Raw genomic sequence first — 18,608 nt, forward strand, 5'->3', positions numbered from 1 at the left:
ACCAGAACAGAACAGAACGTTTTCTCTTTGAGACCTTTGACTCCTGAAGCAGCTGGAACTTGTTTTTAATAATAATATCACTGTGTGTGTTTTTTTTTTCATTTGTTCCTCACAGAGCGGCTGGATTTTTTTTTTTTTGCCTTCATATCATGAAATAAAAACTTCAAACTGTTGATTTGAATCCTTTCAGCAGCGGTGGCGTTGACCTTGTGAAGGTAAAGCCGTATACCTCAGCTTCACCTCCAGTCCCTCTGAAATGCATGAAGGGAACGTGGTGAACGGACGTGTCGGAGTGTTTTTAATGCTGCGAGGTCGGAGCGATGGGGTCATCACTCACGTCACGTCTCTAATGCATGAGGAGGAGCGTCTGTGTATGTGTGTGTGTGTGTGTGTGTGTGTGTGTGTGTGTGTGTGTGTCCTTCAGCAGGTCAGAGTCCCTGCTTCACCTCCTGCTGTCCGTCTGTCTGTCTGTCTGTCTGTTCTGTCCGTCTCTATAATGTATGAACGCTTCTCCTCTTGACTTTAAATCCTCGCCGTGCGGGCGGAGCTTCACCTCTGACCTCGCTCTGCACCTCGCCGCGCGGCTTCATCCATTTCAATGGCAGACGCACACACACACACGCACATACAGACACACACACACACACGCACATACAGACACACATGCACACACACTTTATCGGGTGTTTAAACCTGGCCACTGTTTTTAACGGTGATCTTCTTCATCTTTAAGGGGATAGTTCAACATTTTTGGCAAATTGGCCCATTGCCATAACCCCTATAGTCATAGCAGTAGGTTCGTTACCTTTAATTGACCTATGGCTAAGCCACGCCCCCACACACGATGAGCCAATCACAGTGCGCATAGCTAGCCCATACACTCGGACATTCTCTGCTTCCACGTCCATTGAAATGCATTGCAGTTAGTCAGTTTTCATTCGTTGTTATATGTTTTTTCTTGACATTTTAAGTTTAAAATGGTCAAACGGTGTGCATGGGGTACATGCAACTCCGACACTAGGTATCCTGAGAGGCTGGGCCACGGGGGGGATTTTTTTTTACCTTTTCCTAAGCCACATCTCAACCAAGAGAAGTGTCTGCTCTGGATAAAGTTATGCAGTAGACCACAACACCAACTAAACGTGGATAAACTTAACAAGGATGTCTACATCTGTTCTAAGTTAAGTCAACAACGTATTTGAGGCAACATATTGTCAGAGATGTTTAGATGTTAGCCAGCATCACAACTAAGCATAAAGTCCACTAGCTTAATGCTAACGTATAATGCAAAACTCCATAGACAGGCTAACAGAAGTTAGCCCGTCGCTATCGGCGTTTCGCGGCAAACGGCAGCCATAGCAGTAAAGCTAAGTGAAGTTTTGGTGACTTCGAGATGATATTTAATCTTTCTGTCTCCAAAAACCATCAATTGCCTCCTGTGAAATGTTTGTCCGAGTGAGTGGAGGGGGCGGGGCTTAGCCATAGGTCAATTGTCGGTGCAAGCTATTTTTAGAACGGCGGAGCAGAGCCGTTTTTTTTTTTTTTTGTTTAGTTTATTATTACAGGAGAGTGTACAATACCATTAATCCATTTTAGAACAGAGAAGAGATGGTTGTACCAGATTTAGCCACTAGGGCTAATTGCCATCTGTAGTCCCAACATAAAACTCACAATACAAATCACAATAAAATACAGATCGCAGAGAAATACAGATCACAGTAAAATACATTTCTTGGTTTCCCTCATCAAACTCATCAAATACACAATCCAACAACTCCACAACGCTCTGGTGGACAAGTTGTGACCTGCACATTCACCACGCTATGAGATAATAACACAACGTTACCAGACAGAGTTGTTTTAGAGGGAAATTCATGCAAAACCACTGATGCACGTTGCCTTCAGGGACAGTTTTTCATCAAACAGTCTCTGTATTTACCTCTAAAACAACTCTGTGTGGTAACGTTGTGTTATTATCTCATAGTGTGGTGAATGTGCAGGTCACAACTTGTCCACCAGAGCGTTGTGGAGTTGTTGGATTGTGTATTTGATGAGTTTGATGAGGGAAACCAATTAAGAAATCCCATAATGAGCCTCCGTAGCGTAGCTCTGAGCAGCTCACGGCTCTGCTCCGCCGTTCTAAAAACAGCTTGCACCGACAATTAAAGGTAACGAACCTACTGCTGTGACTATAGGGATTATTATGGCAATGGGACAATTTGCCAAAAATGTTGAACTATCCCTTTAACATCGCAGGTTTGAATCTGAGCTTCATCTGGTTTCAGTCTGAGTTTGTGGATTTAAAGCAGCTGCAGCTATATCCTACATTTCCCACAATGCAACTTGACTGCATCAATCAGTTTATATTAGCTATATAAAGGTGATATAGATCTGATAAAGTGTGTAACTGTTATTAAACACACACACACACACACAGACTGAAGTGAAGTGAAGGGCGTGAAGCTGTGACCTCACCACGATGATGTCACTATCTGATTACAGTGTGTGTGTGTGTGTGTTTGTCTTCATTAATGTCAGTGTGTTTGCATCTGTTTGTCTTCATCAGTGTGTGTGTGTTGTCTTTACTTTAATCTTCACTTTCTCCAGGGTTTAATCTGTTTACTCTTCCTCCTCCTCCTCTCTCTATTCCTCTTCTTCCTCTTCCTATCCCTCCTCCTCCTAACTCTCTCTCTCTCTCCTCCTCCTCTCTCCTCCTCTCCCTCTTCGTCCTCCTACCCCTCCTTCTCTTCCTTCCTCTCCTCCTCTTCGTCATCCTCCTCTTCCTCCCTCTCCTCTTCCTCTCTCTCCCCTCCTCTCCCTCTCTTCCTCCTCCTCCTCTTCCTCACTCTCTCTCCTCCTCCTCTCTTCCTCTTCCTCCTCCTTCCTCTCCTCTCCTCTTCCTCTCATCCTCTTCTTCCTCCCTCTCCTCCTCCCGTTCTTCTTCCTCTTCCTCTCATCCTCCTCCTCCTCTCTCTCTTCCTCCTCTCTCCTCCCTCTCCTCTTCTCCTCCTCTCCCTCTCCCTCCTCCTCCTCCTCCTCCTCCTCTCCCTCCTCCTCCTCCTCTTCCTCATTCTCTCTCCTCCTCCTCTCTTCCTCCTCCTCCTCCTCCTCTCCTCTCTCCATCACACATATTAAAACCTATTATTTATACTCGTCACATATTCTAATGAGTGAAGTTTTCTCGTTAAGTCTGGGAAAGTCAAATCGCCGTGACGACCCGTCATCGGGGACTCGTCTCATTGTCAGACGCCACATCCCATCATCCCCCTGGTGTGTCGCCGTGGCGATCAGTGAGAACAAAAGAGCGGGAAAGACACAGAGAGAGAGGTTCCGATAACCTCACACACACAGACACAGCGAACGAACGTCTTTTGTAAAGATGAGAAACAAAAAATGACAAACTTCTGTTTCCTTTCCTCTTCTTTCTCTCCTCCCTCTTTGTCCCTCCATCTTTTATCCTCCTCTTCTCCTTATTTCTCTCTCTCTTTTCACAATCATCATCCTCTCATCCTTTTCCCTCTTTCCCTTCCTCCTCCTCTCTCCTCTTCCTCCCTCTTCTTCCTCTTCTCTCTCTCCTCTCTTCCTTCCCATCCTTCGCCGTCTCCTCCTTCCTCTCCTCCTCTTCCTCCTCTCTTCATCTTCCTCCTCCTTTTCTTCCTTCCTCCCTCTCCTCATCCTCCTCCCTCCTCTTCTTTCTCCTTTCTCTCTCCCTCTCCTCCTCTCCTCTTCCTCTTCCTCCCCCTCCTCTTCTTTCTCCTTTCTCTCTCCTTCTCCTCCTCCTATTCCTTCCTCTCCTCTTCCTCTCTCTCTTCCTCACTCCCTCTCCTCCCCCTCTTCTTTCTCCTCTCTCTCTTCCTCTTCCTCCCCCTCCTCCTTCTCTTCCTTTCTCTCTTACTCTCCTCCTCCCTCTCATCTTCCTCCTCCTCCTCTCTCTTCCTCTGCTAATCTCTCTCTTCCTCCTCCTCACTCTCTCCCTCTCCTTGTTTTCATGCCCGTCCTCCCTCTCTCTCTCTTTCCTCATCTCTGTTTCTCCATTTGATCCGACTTTTCTCTTTTCTCTCTTTTCTTCCATCTGTCTTCCATCCCTCTATCTCTCCTCCTCTCCCTTTACAATCTGTTTGTCTTATTTTCTTCTCCCCCTCCTTCCCTCATCGTATATTATCATTTCATCCAAACTTTCCCACTTTTCTTCCTCTAACATCATTTTTCTTCCTCATCCCTCCATCATTCTCTCACACAGACGCCTATTAGAGTTATTATAGATGTTATATTATCAGAATGACACGACGGCTCCAGAGTCACTGCAAATCAATTATGAATGAACCAGGTCGGCTCAATTAACCGTGACCTTCCTCCTCGTCACCATCATCATCATCATCCTCACCCCCCCTCATCCTCCCATCCTCCCATCTTCCTCTCTCCTCCATGTCCCACAATGCACCTCTCTCTCTGACCTCATGCAAATGGCCGACCTCCAATCACACATGACAGAGACAGAGAGACAGAAAGAAAGAAAGAAAGAAAGAAAGAAGGAAAGAAAGAAAGAAAGAAAGAAAGAAAGAAGGAAAGAAAGAAAGAAAGAAGGAAAGAAAGATGATTTTTTTTTCAAATCAAAAGAATCGAAAGAAATAAAGAAAGTAAGAAAGAAAGAAAGAAAGAAAGAAAGAAGGAAAGAAAGAAAGAAAGAAGGAAAGAAAGAAAGAAAGAAAGAAGGAAAGAAAGAAAGAAAGAAAGAAGGAAAGAAAGAAAGAAAGAAGGAAAGAAAGAAAGAAAGAAGGAAAGAAAGATGATTTTTTTTCAAATCAAAAAAATCGAAAGAAAGAAAGTAAGAAAGAAAGAAACACAGGTATGATACTACTGTAATAATGTAATAATACTAGTATAATACTACAATACCACTATAATGATACACATGACAGAGAAAGAAAGAAAGAAAGAAAGAAAGAAAGAAAGAAAGAAGGAAAGAAAGAAAGAAGGAAAGAAAGATGATTTTTTTTTTCAAATCAAAAAAATCGAAAGAAAGAAAGAAAGAAAGAAAGTAAGAAAGAAAGAAGGAAAGAAAGAAGGAAAGAAAGAAAGAAAGTAAGAAAGAAAGAAGGAAAGAAAGAAAGAAAGAAAGAAAGAAAGAAAGAAAGAAAGAAATAAAGAAAGAAAGAAAGAAAGAAAGAAAGAAGTCCAGGTGAGAGAGACATTAAATTAAATTCAAATAATATTTTGCTAAATCTGAATAAAAACTGAAGTCATAATCAAAGAAAAAGAAAACTAGCCTCCATTTATCGTATTAAAATAAATTTAATGAAATGGAAAAACAAACAATGGGAGAAAAAAATCAAGTAAGAAAAAAAATCTAATTATAAATGAAAATTGAGTGAAAATGAAAAATAAAACGGTTTCAAATTGCGACAAATAAAGAAAAAAGTGAGTAAAATTACGGATTAACAAAATGAAACATTTTTTTACACTTAATAAAATAATAAGAAATGAAATGAAATAAAAGAGAGACAACGAGAAGGATAAAGAGTGCAGTGTGATTGCTGTGATGGAGAGAAGAAAGAGAGAAAGAAGAGAAGAGGAAAGATGGAGCAGTGAAAGAAAAGGAGAAAAGAAAGAAAATTAAGAAATCGTAGCTCTCAGAACAACAGGAAGAAGAAGAGGAAGAAGAAGGCGCCGGCGGCCATGTTTGTCACTTCACTTTTATCATTTCTATTCTTTATCTTCGGTGGTTTTGTGTTTCAGTGTTTTTACCTCCAGGAAGTGACATCATCACTGTTGTCATCTGAAATGTGCTCAGTGTGTGTGTGTGTGGTTATAGGATAGTGTGTGTGTATGTGCGTGTGTGTGTGTGTGTGTGGTTGTGATGAATGTGTGTGTGTGTGTGTGTGACAGTCTGCTTCAGCTGCTTAATGCTAATTCATTCAGGTTCTCCCCTACAGACCAGCAGCAGCTTCCCACTGGGAATACTGGGAGGAGAGAGTGTGTCTGTGTGTCTGTGTGTGTGTGTGTGTGTGTGTGTGTGTGTGTGTGTGTGTGTGTGTGTGTGTGTGTGTGTGTGTGTGCGTGTGTGTATTACTGCCAGCTCTCTCTAAGGGAATGTGGATTGGAGTGAAAGAGAGCAGAGATCAGGCTCTGCCTCGCTTTCCAATGACCCTGTGTGTGTGTGTGTGTGTGTGTGTGTGTGTGTGTGTGTGTGTGTGTGTGTGTGCACTGGTGTGTGTGAGCAAAAATGACCTTGCGTGCCTCTGTGTGTGTGTGTGTGTGTGTGGTGGCAGGTCTGAACACTGGAGAACCTCTTTAAATGACAAAGACAGAAACAAATCGCTTCACACCCCTCTGACACACACACACACACACACACACACACACACACACACACACACACACACACACACACACACACACACACACACACACACGGAGACACACACACACACACACACACACCAGTCGTCTGGAAACAGGCCGACTCAATCCAGTGAACAAAAGGAGAGAGAGAGAGAGTGTGTTGTAGTTGAGGCTCTATGTCGATCGCCCGCAGCAGCAGATTAATGTTGTTGGTTGTTTGTTTGTTTGTTTACCATCGATGACCTCACTGATAAACAAACAACCAACCAGACGTTGTCATGTCAGTGTTGTGCTGTCATTTTACTTTTCTTTGCTTTGTTACAGCGTCATAATACTACAGTAATACTGTGGTAATACTGCAGTAATACTGTCATAGCGCTGGTCTAATACTATAATAATGTTGTAATAATACTGGTGTATTAACTACAATAATACTGTGATAATACGATAGTAATACTGTGATAGCGATGGTTTAATACTACAATAATACTGTGGTAATACTACAATAATACTGTGATAGCGCTGGTTTAATACTATAATAATACTGGTGTATTAACTACAGTAATACTGTGGTAATACTGGTATGATGCTACAATGATACTGTAGTAATACTGATATAATACTACAGCAATACTGTGATAGCGCTGGATTAATACTACTATAATACTGTAATAATACTGGCATATTAACTACAATAATACTGTGATGGTGTTGGTTTAATACTATAATAATACTGTGGTAATACTACACTAATACTATGATAGCAATAATACTGGTATAATACCACAATAATACTGTAATAAAACTGCTATATTAACTACAGTACTGTAATACTGTGGTAACTGACATAATACTATAATGATACTGTAGTAATACTGACATAATACTACAGTAATACTGTGATAGCGCTGGATTAATACTACAATAATACTGTGATAATACTGGTATATTAACTAGGATTGTGCTGGTTTAATACTATGCAGTAATACTTTGGCCACAGTGGTATAATATTACAATAATACTGCAGTAGAACTGTGATACTGCTGGATTAATACTACAATAATACTGTGTTAATACAACATAATAGTGGTGTAAAACCACTATGATACTGTGGTGATACTGGTATAGTAATACTATAATAATACTGTGATAACATACTGTAATACTAGTATAATACTACAATAATAATACAACAATTATACTACAGTTATATTATGATATATACTGTATGTTATTTATAATAACACAACCAGGATACTTCACTAACACTATGATAATACTACATGTTTATACAGTGATGAGTATCCTCAGTAGTTGGGTTTCCATCCAAGTCGTATCCAATTTAAAAGCGGATTTTGTGAAAATGCGCAAAAAGCAAATGCGAAATTATTGTTTTGTGATTATTGGGAGAGGAGGAGGAGTGGAGCGCCGTGAGATTACGTCATAAGAGAGCGTGAATGTATCCATGACAACAGTTGACACTCAGCTGACACTCAACATCATGGACAATTTACCTACTTTCCTGACTATAGAGGCACCTGTATAAGCCGCACCAGCTACATTTTAAAAGAAAATACATATATAGGCCGCACTTGAATATAAGCTGCAGGTTTTCATGTTGTAACATGAGATATTTACACAGAAAGACAGTAAGGAACTGTGACAGTCTGCTCACTTTTCCGCTGTTTTGGTTCCGCTCCTCTCCTCCATGTGCATCTGTTTACATACGAAGCCGGTGAAAAATCAATAAATGGAGCGGTGGATAACGTTACATAACATATACGATGTTACGGCGTGCGATTGTGTAGTCTTAACCGTCATAAACAAAACATTACGGGTTACGGAGCGCGTTTGTGTTGCGGTGCCGCAGAGACGAGAGCTGGGAGACCGGGGCGTCGCTGGGTGAAGTCCAGTAGCTTCACCCACAAACTCTGCCTCAATAGGCGCGTTTCCACTGCAGGAACTTCGGTGTAATTTTACGGGGCCAGCCCCGTTGGTGCGTGTTTCCACTGCAGGAACCTCCCCCACAGGGTCATTTACAGTAACTTTTACGGGGGCCAACGGAGTACCTACTCCAGGGTAGGTACTCCGTTCGGCCCTGAAAAGCTCCTGGGTGCGGCTCGAGGTTAACCCGGCGCTGATTGGCTAAAGCTAGAGCAGGCTCTGACACCACCAGAAAGCACCAAAACAACCAGCATTTTTAAAAGGGGGAGCAGAAGGGGAGCATTAGCCTAGCAGACACCGCTGTAAACAACAAGAAAACTGCAGGAAGATGTACACAAATGGACCGACGGTGAGGTGCAGACATTTGATGGCACCGAGATTTAGAGGGGGTTTGAGTCATCGCGGCGAAATGAAAATATCAGCGCACCTCGACACACTGGGGATCCATCACGCCGCAAAACAATGCTGTGAAAAGTAAAAAATAAATAAATAAATAAACTAAAGCAGGATTACAATCAACCGCCATGTGCACAAACACACAAACCAGAAACGCGCCTACCGCCTCAGCTCCTTCCATCCTTCTTCGTTGTTGTTATGATTTTTGTGCATGTGCTTGTGACCTGCCTGCCTGCGATTAAGCGGCGATCGAAACTCATGACGTCGCCGTGGGGTCCGACTCTGCAGTGGAAACACGACCACTGAGAGGGCAGAGGACGGTTCCTGTAGAAGTTCCTACCCCCTCCCTTTACCAGGAACTCCTGCAGTGGAAACACGGCTAATTCGCATAATCTGTTTCCATCACAAAAACTCGCATTTCCTTTAATCGATACGCTGACTAATCCCCCCCCTCCAAGCGTAGAAACTTGTATGCGCATGTACTGCCTTTTTTCGAATTTCTGGCGTTTCCATTCAAGTATTTATTCGCAATTTTTGAAAATGCGAATAAAAAAAGGTGGATGGAAACGCAACTGATGTATCATCAGAAGCATCTTTAGAGTATTATCATGATGTCATCAGAGTATTATACTGTTGTAGAAGTTTTTTTTAGGAGCTGAAGGACGACACAGTCGCCATTTTAAAGATAAACTCTTAGTATCACCTGTGTGTCATGTATCCAGTGTGTGTGTGTGTGTGTGTGTGTGTGTGTGTGCGCTCTCCCATGCCGCTGCATATGCCGACCTGGCAGGAAGCAGCGTTGGCCGTCGACCATGTTTGGGCGTAGCGGGCGAGAATCCAGCAGACTAATTTGGGTCTGGCCGGGACGATGCAGTTATTATTTTCCTCTGGACCATCAGGCAGAGGACACACAGCCATCTGCTGCACACACACACACACACACACACACACACACACACACACACACAGACTAACACACACACACACACGTCTCAATTAGATCACTAAGAGGGCAGCTGCATCGCCTGGTCTCATAAACAGAAACACACTCTAACAAAAACACACCGAAACATTTATGTACACAAACCACTCCACTCCACACACACACACACATACACACTCCACACACACACACACACACACACACACACACACTGTGTTGTTGGATCAACAGGGTGTTGCGGAGAGAGAGAGCGGCCTCTACAGAGAACGACAGGACAGAGACACACACAACGTTTCCATCCACCTGTTTCATCAGCGTTTGGAATGAATTAGCACATGAAAGCAAATAAAAAGGACGACGCACTACATCAAAACACACACACACACACATACACACACACACACAAAAGTTTCTGGACACAGTTTCTGTCGATGAAGCAGGTTGTTTGCTGCTGCTCATTTTCCACAAAACGACAACAGCAACAAAACCAACAGAGGTCACATGTCCAACAGGAAGTAAACACACCTTATAACACTCAGCTTCTCTCTGGAGCTCTAGGAACAACAGGTCGCTGTCAGCCAATCAGAAGAGAGGAGGAGGAGGTAAGGAACTGAGCCTCTCTTCTGATTGGCTGACTGTTTTCTAAAATAAAAAAAGAGTAGATTTCAGAATAAAACACTCAGAGAAACCAAATCCTGCAAAATGTTGCTGGATGGCGTCGTCCAGATGGTGGTGAGGGGGCGGGGCTTAGTTGTGACATCACAAAGTGACAGGAAGTGGAGCTTTAAAGCAGAAGTAAGCGATCCGGTCGTTTTGGCTAATGCTGCGTTCCAGGCAGGCTTTTGAAACCGTAAATTACAGCTTCAAGTCACAACCACTCGTGTTTTCCCAACCTGTTTTACCGGTGAAAGTCACTGTAACGGCCACTCGTAACTTCCGACCCGTGAACTCGTACCAGATCGAACTGGTACGACTTCACAGGTCGGAAAAACACGAGTTACGGGCTGCCTTGAACGCACCATAACAGTCCTCGTCCCTACGTCACCACATTCACGAGCATCCCTTGGCTGCACACACAGCCCTTCATGCCGTTCTCTCTCCTCATTGGATAAAACTTGTAGGATACGAGAAAAGTTTTCTCTTCGGCTCAGAGCAGAGCAGAGTGACTGACAGACCCGTGTTTCGGTCCAAACACTCTATGTAAGTGATTGCTGTCGGAAGATACAACTATTTAAGACTTATATTAACACAAAAATATCACTTACTTCTGCTTTAACTAACTGAGCTGTGTTATAAGACTTTGTGAACTCACTGCTGTATGAAAACAAGACAGTTCAATCAAACAAGTTCAATCCAGGTTAAAAACATTTCTCTTTTCATTTGCTTATGGCTGAGCTCTTTTTAAGAACTTTAAACTTGATGTACTTTTTTATTCTTCTTTGCTCTTGCTTTTAACTCTATGTTAAATGTTTACTTTTTTTTTTTTTATTGTTTGTTTTTATGCTGTTTTGTGCTGTTCTTTTTAAATGTTTTGTCTTTATGTAAAGCACATTGAATTGCCTGAAGTCAATATGAAATGTGCTATATAAAAGATGCTTTGTCTTGCCTTGCCAATGTTGTTGTTCACTGCAGGTGTCCAAAGCAACACACCGGGCTGAACCATCTTCTCTGAAAATACCGTTAAAATCCTTTCAGTCAAATTTGTCTATTGCAGTTTCTCTGGATGAGATCGCTCGTCAAGTCAAGTCAGCATCATACAGTATTTGTTTTACATTTTGATTCTATTTTTATGCAGTTATTCATTATATTTTATCTCTATTTTCTAAATCCCATTGTACAATGACAATAAAGTTTCTTGTTCTTCTGTGAATGAGCAGCTCAGTTCCTGTAGTGGTTGATTTTTAATGTTTTTACTGAGGTGCAGTGACGTTATATACAGAACAAGGAAGTGATTAAACCTCCATGGCGAACTCCAGCTCGTCAACGCTTTACTGCAAATAATTAAAATTCAAAAAATGGAGAGTCCAAAAAAAGGAAAAGAAGAGGAGGAGGAGGAGGAGGAGTTGGAGGGAGTTGGAGGGAAGTGTGTGTGAGGACTTTAACTTTACTCAGCGGTCGTGTTTAATTAGAGCCGCGCTCTTTGTTAATGACTCTATTAACGGGCCTGTTTGATTGGCCGGACACGTCTGCCGCCTCCCCGACGAGTCGCCGCGGAAACGAGTTAAACTGCTAAATCCTCTTTACACATAAATCTGCCTGAAGATTGTGTGAGCGCCGCGGCCACCGAGCGGGAAAATTCATAACCTCGTCAATTTGTCAAAAGGCTTAGAAAAAAAACACACAACCCCCCACCACCACCACCGAGCCATTTCTCCTGCACGCCACGATCTAATTAAAGTTGAAAAATAATTAGCGATATATTTTCCTTCTTTAAACAAAAATGAAGAAGAGGGACGGGCAGTGATTAAAGGAGCAGAGGAGGAAGAGAGAGCAATTAAGAGGATGGAGGTTGACGAACTCTGTGTACACATGTAGGATTACAGGCAAAGACAAGCTCCATCTCTCTCTCTCTCTATATCTCTCTCTCTCTCTCTGTCTGTCTTTCACTTTTTTTTTTTTTCTTAAATCGGCGTGCCACTTCTTCAGCAGCTGATAAAAGCCGAGAGAACAAGATAACCGGCTCGGCGGAGCAGGCGGAAAAAAGCTTAGGGGACCCGATTTGACAATTAATCAATTATTTGATAGAAATCATCAATCAATCTCGGTGGGGGGAATTAATCCAAGGGAAGAGAGGGAGGGAGGGAGAGAAAGAGAGAGAGAGAGAGAGGGAGAGTGACAGTGACAGAGAAGGAGAGAGAGAGAGAGAGAGAGAGAGAGGGGGGAAGAGTGATGTGCCTTCCTCTTTAATTTGGTAAACTGATTGGCCTTTTTTCCGCGCTCCCGTATCGGAGAGCTTCCTATATCTAATTTACAGAGACAAGGAGTTCACATTCAACTAATGGAGAGAGAGAGAGAGAGAGAGACAGAGAGAGAGAGAGAGAGAGAGAGAGAGAGAGAGAGACCTAATGGTTTCCCTTTCTAGAAAAAACAACAACATCAACAACACGCAGAGCAGCGGTCACAGTTCCTCTCCTGACCACTAGAGGCAGTCTTCATTATCATTAATCTAAAAACAAGGCCTTAATTGGCATTAAAATGTCTTAAATCAATTTTTCAAACGTCTTAAAAATGTTAACATTTGGTAAGTGGTATTTTATGATTATAATTAGTCTCAAATCTCAAAATAATTGGTAACATTCTGACATAGAGAAGTTAGTGGCGGCCGTGACCGCTAAATTTCTTACCGCCACCAGCTCCCAAATCAGTTTTTTATTTTTTCCCCCAATCATTCATGTAGCAGTCACTTTACCTTGGACCACATAGGAAAGTGGGTAAAATTGTCCCTAACCCTATGTAATAGATGTGGTGACATTTTTGTTTTGTTTTTGCATTTGTGTTTATTGTGAAGTCGGTCTTAAATTTCATTTCAAGTGGCTTTAAAAACGTCTTAAAAAGTCTTAAATTTAAGCTGGCTTAATCTGTAGGAACCCTGGTATAGGCTATATACAGAGACGTCATCGATACGTATTGAGTTTGTTTATCTGCTAATCGATGTAGGCTAAACACAGTTAATGCTAAGTAGCCGCTTGTTAGCCTGGCTAATAGCAGCTAACGCTAATATCAAAACAGCAGCGAAGACGGCGGCTCCTTTTTTCTTTTTTCAGCTGAGTTTAGACTGAGAGTTATCGCTAATCAGATGGACCACTTTACTTTACTTTACTTTATTTGTTTATTTGGATGGGACAGTGCACATTAATGAACTTATAAAAACATGGAAATGTGCCGGATTATAACAGCAATGCTAATTTCCATCCAGAGTCCCATAACATAAAAACAGTACAGTGACAATAAACATAGTAATACAGTATAAACGACATAATAATGCAGACAACAAGGAGATAACAAGATGTCAGGTCCGGTGTTCAACACTCGCAGGTCGGACCGGGTTTTCATTTTCAGTTTATAACTGTAGCAGCAGCTAAGACGGGAGCAGCTTCTGTATGAGGAGCGTGGCTCTGACTTCTTTGGAGGCACCAGAGTTGAACCGGTTAAGCGGCTACACTCTCTACTCTATTTGTATTATTTGAATTCAATCCCTTTTTTCCTCTCAGAGATGTGTCATGGAAGAAAGAGGTTATCCACAAGTTTACGTTTCCATGGTTTTCAGTCGTTGTCATAGTTGCGGTAAACGCATGGATCTATTAACGCTGGCTTTTAAGACGCTTTTTGAGTAGCCTAGTATTAGGGCCAGACTTCGAGAATAAAGTCATAGTTTTACGAGAAGAAAGTGGCAATTATGAGAAAAAGTCGTACATTTGCATAAAAAATGGCAATTTTATGATAATGAAGTTGTAAATTTGCATAAAAAGTGGCAATTTTATGAGAAAAAGTTATACATTTGCATAAAAAGTGGCAATTTTATGAGAATAAAGTTGAAAATGTGCATAAAAAGTGGCAATTTTATGAGAAAAAGTTATACATTTGCATAAAAAGTGGCAATTTTATGAGAAAAAGTTATAAATTTGCATAAAAAGTGGCAATTTTATGAGAATAAAGTTGAAAATTTATGAGGAAAAAGTCATAATTGTACCAGTTAGTGGACACAGTAGGCTGTTCTGGGTCTTTCTTCTTTCTTTCTCCTCTAAAACAACAGGTTAAAATAGTCTGTGAAAAAGTGTCTTTTCTCAATGTGACTCTAACACTTAGTCGTATTTTTCAGACTTTCATTCACTGTCAAATAACTTCCTAAAACCTCAGATGCCTGGATGAACCTCACAGGAAGTGACTGTAGCTTTAAGAGGAGGAGAACAAACTCGGAGCATCAACGTGAAGGAAGCAGCTGCTGGTCCCTGTGTCCTGTGGTGCGTTCAAGCACCGTGGGAATCCCCAAACACACGAGGCTCAGCTGATTAACACAACGTCCATTTTCTTTCTTTTTCTTTTTCTTTTTTTTTACAGGAAACGTCTATTTGCTGACACCTGAAGCACGACGATATCACATGACAATGATATATAACAACATGACGTCCACTGTGAACGCCTCACACATGCTCACGTCTTTCCCACTTCCTGGTTTTTATTTTATTTTTTATCAGCACATCCTGTCAGATTGAACTCTGGAGATTGAGATGGTTTGAATATCTTATAATTCAGCAACACACACACACAGACACACACACACACTCAGAGCTTGTCAATAGCGACTTATTAGCGCCTCCAAGGTCGATGTGTCGACCTTCAGGATGGACGCCTGTCTCTATTAACAGGAACTGGTGGAGAGTGAACCAATTGAGACGCAGAACTCGTTACCAAGCTGACAAAGTACAATGAAGTCACCCCCCCCCGCCCCCCCATACACACACACACACACACACACACACACACACACACACACACACATACACACACACACTCACACATTCACACACAGCAATAAAATATGCGTCGTCGCTCGCTGCACAAATCAACAACCGTCCGACGAGTTGATGAGATTTTAAATGAGCCTTAATTTGTTGGGAATTGTCTTTGGTAATGATAGGAGAGAGGGATGGAGAGAGAGACGGAGAGAGAGAGAGAGAGAGAGAGAAGAGAAGAAAAAGCCAAGATAATTTATAAGACGTAGGAAATCAGAATAATGCGACTGAACTGTGAGAAGCTTCATTTGTATCACAGATAAACAGAGAGAGAGAGAAACGACCCAAACAACGCCTGCCGAGCAGAACTGGGACGGTTCCCATTACTGCTAAACAGGCAATGACATTTTAGACACATATACATGTCCAATACAAGTCCAAAAGACACACTTCCATTTAAAACAATAAAAACCCAAGAGCTGAACCCTGAAAACAGTAACCACACTGCAAAAACTCAAAATCTTACCAAGAATATTTGTCTTATTTCTAGTCAAAATCTCATTTCTAGTCAAAACAAATCAAATTATACTCAAATAAAACTTGGCACATAAAAAGTAGCTTGTTTTTAGACACTTTTTACTTCTTTCAAGCAGATTTTCACTTAAAATAAGTAGAAAAATCTGATAGCGGATCAAGTTTTTCTTTCTTATTACCAGCACAAAAAAACTTCACTGGCAGATTTTTCTACTTATTTTAACTCATTGAGTGCCGCGCTCCTTTCCAAAGTTTTAGTCAAGTGTACCGGCAAATTAGACCATATTTGACTTTTTATTTTAGAGCCATAGTGTATTCTATATTATTGCCACCAACACATACTGTAGCTCATTTGAAAGGTTTAACTTTATCCTTCAAATGGCCACAAACCGTTTGTTTCTACGTGCCTCCGTTCCTGAGAAAAGTCAAGCTAAACATGGCTGGGTTTCACCAAAATCCCTCCTTTTTTTCTAGAAAAGGAGATAGAGCGTCTTTTATGAAAGCTGCGCTGTTTGTGTCTGTCGCTCTTCAGACACTCGCATTTCTGGATCAAAGGGCTCGTATAAGATAAATATACACAACAATTGTTGTTCTATTCACAAAACCACCATCGGGGGCGGGGGGGGCGCCACTAAACAGCAATAACACAGACGCACCGTGCCGTGTCACAGCCTCTCGCCGCGGAACGTGAGGTTCTGCCGGCCACAGCGGCTCGCGAACACCGGTCCCGCCGGTGGTCGCGGTCCTTCTGTGGTACGGGTCGGTGGTACCGATCTGCTTTGGTCCAGAGACCATCAGATTTTACCGCGGGAGGACTTTGGGGAGGACACGGTGTTGCTCCAGATGAAGACCGGGCGGGACAGTGGGCTGAGAGCTTCCTGGTTCAGCTCCCAGCTGCTGCAGCCTCGCGGGTGAGAGCAGAGCAGCTGCGGAGCAGCTGCTGCATCCACATGCAGAACTCCGTTTGCAGAAGCTGAGTTATGATAAAAACTTCCAGATCATGAGCTGTCATGTGACTTTGATCGTCATCTATTTCAGTTCTCCTCGTCGTAGAGTCCCCAAATTTACATATAATGTGTATTAAAGTGTCTATTTTCATAATTAAAAAAAAAAGCAAAAAACGAAAAATTTCGTTTTTGGCACTCAACGCATGGGAACAAAAAACGAGAAATTACGTGGTTGGCACTCAATGAGTTAAGTAAAAATTTGTTTGAAACAAGAGGGGTAATAAGTCTTATTTTATGTGGAAAGAAATTAGTTCTGACTAGAAATTAGACATTTTGACAAGAAAAAAGACACATATTCTTGAAAAAAGTTTTGCAGTGCAGGCTCCCATCAGCACAGCCCCAAAACAACACAACAGAATAAAACTCATCATCAATCCATCAAAACTCAATATCTTACCAAGAATATTTGTCTTATTTCTAGTCAAAAAGTCATTTCTAGTCAAAACAAATCTCAATATACTAAAATAAGGCTCATCACATTAAAAAGCAGCTTGTTTTTAGACACTTTTTTAACTTCTTTCAAGCAGATTTTCACTTGAAATAAGTAGAAAAATCGATATAAAAATCTGATAGTGGAGCAAGTGTTTCTTTTTTATTACAAGCACAAAAAACTTGCTTTCACTGGCAGATTTTTCTACTTATTTTAAGTAAAAGATTTGTTTGAAACAAGCGAAAATGATCTAAAAACAAATTAATTTTTGGGTGATGAGTCTTATTCTAAGTGGAAAGAGATTGGACTAGAAATGAGACATTTTGACAAGAAATAAGACAAATATTCTTGCAAATATTTTGAGTTTTTGCAGTGCAGAGAGCAGTAGAGAGTGTATGTGGTCACTGCTCCACAGGACAGATAGAGACAGAGATGCACTTCCTCCTCTACTGTGACAAGTATTCTCCAAAAAGAAACTCTCACTTCAGGGAAATAGAGAAGAAAATAAGGAAGTTTCACATGTTTAACCCCAGAAGAGAAAGTGTCAGTTCTGCTATAAGCTCCTCTGGCAGCTACATATGTATCTGAGGGACTCACTATAACATCCCAAATGCATATGTAATTGTATAAAATTGTATTGTACTGTACTAAATATGAATTGTAATATCGTAATGTATGTGTGTAGATATTTTGTAACACATTTCTGTTCATGCCAATAAAGCTGATACACAGACATACAGACAGACAGACAGAGAGACAGACAGGTGCATGTCTTACCTGTGACAGTCCCAGGTAGATGGACACGGTCTCAGAGATGTAGAGGAATCGTCCCTCCTTGTTTAGTGCAAATACAAACCCGTCCAGAGACTGAAAACACACAAACACAAACACACACACACGTTAGACAGAGAAGAGTCAGAAACAAAGATGGCGACAAAGGGAAACACACTCGTTCTCCTTCAGATTGAACCTTCCCAGCCACCGTACCTCCTCCTCCTCCTGCTATAATAGTAACTATTACTCTATTATTTTAGAGGTTTTTGGCACAAATCATCCAGCCTGGCTAACACCAGACTGAGGTCTGGTTACGAAAGCCCAGAGCTGTTTATTGGGTGTTCAAATGTCTATCAAATGCATCTGTACATAGCTTTTAGCCAATCGTATCAATCATATCCGAGCGACAGAAATACGATGGAAAAAAAACACTAAACGTTGCACTTTCTTCAAAATAAACTTGTGGTCTAAACTACTTAAAACACTTTTTTAACGCTGCATCAAACGGTAAAGCGTCTGCCGCCATGTTGGATTGACAAGCTATCAACAAAGTCTCTTCGGTGTGTCGTCATCGTCTTGCTGTCCTGTGATTGGCTCCCTCCTCGTTGAGGGGAAAATTGGGTCCATGGTTTCCAGGCCGACTTGCAGAGCGAATAAATTTGGGCGCAAGGCATCATGGGTAAACCCAGGCTACGAATCAATTGCATTGTTGCTAACAAACCTGCCTGAGAGCTTTGAAAACAACAAAAAACAAAACTTTATTGACAACCAGGACGAAACAAAAC

General features: G+C 41.6%; 1 protein-coding gene across 1 annotated transcript in view; it reads right to left on the reverse strand.

Annotated features, from left to right (window-relative positions):
* The window catches only part of npas3 (neuronal PAS domain protein 3), a 383,046-nt gene that overhangs the window by 112,194 nt on the left and 252,244 nt on the right, over positions 1-18,608 (reverse strand). Inside the window, exon 6 of the mRNA XM_085768276.1 lies at positions 17,827-17,916. Within this exon, the coding sequence (XP_085624402.1) occupies positions 17,827-17,916 (90 nt within the window). The remainder of the gene's footprint in view (positions 1-17,826; positions 17,917-18,608) is intronic.

Source organism: Trachurus japonicus, chromosome 22, assembly GCF_045865225.1.
Source record: "Trachurus japonicus isolate A0001 chromosome 22, Traja_1.0".
Classification (NCBI taxonomy): Eukaryota; Metazoa; Chordata; class Actinopteri; order Carangiformes; family Carangidae; genus Trachurus; species Trachurus japonicus.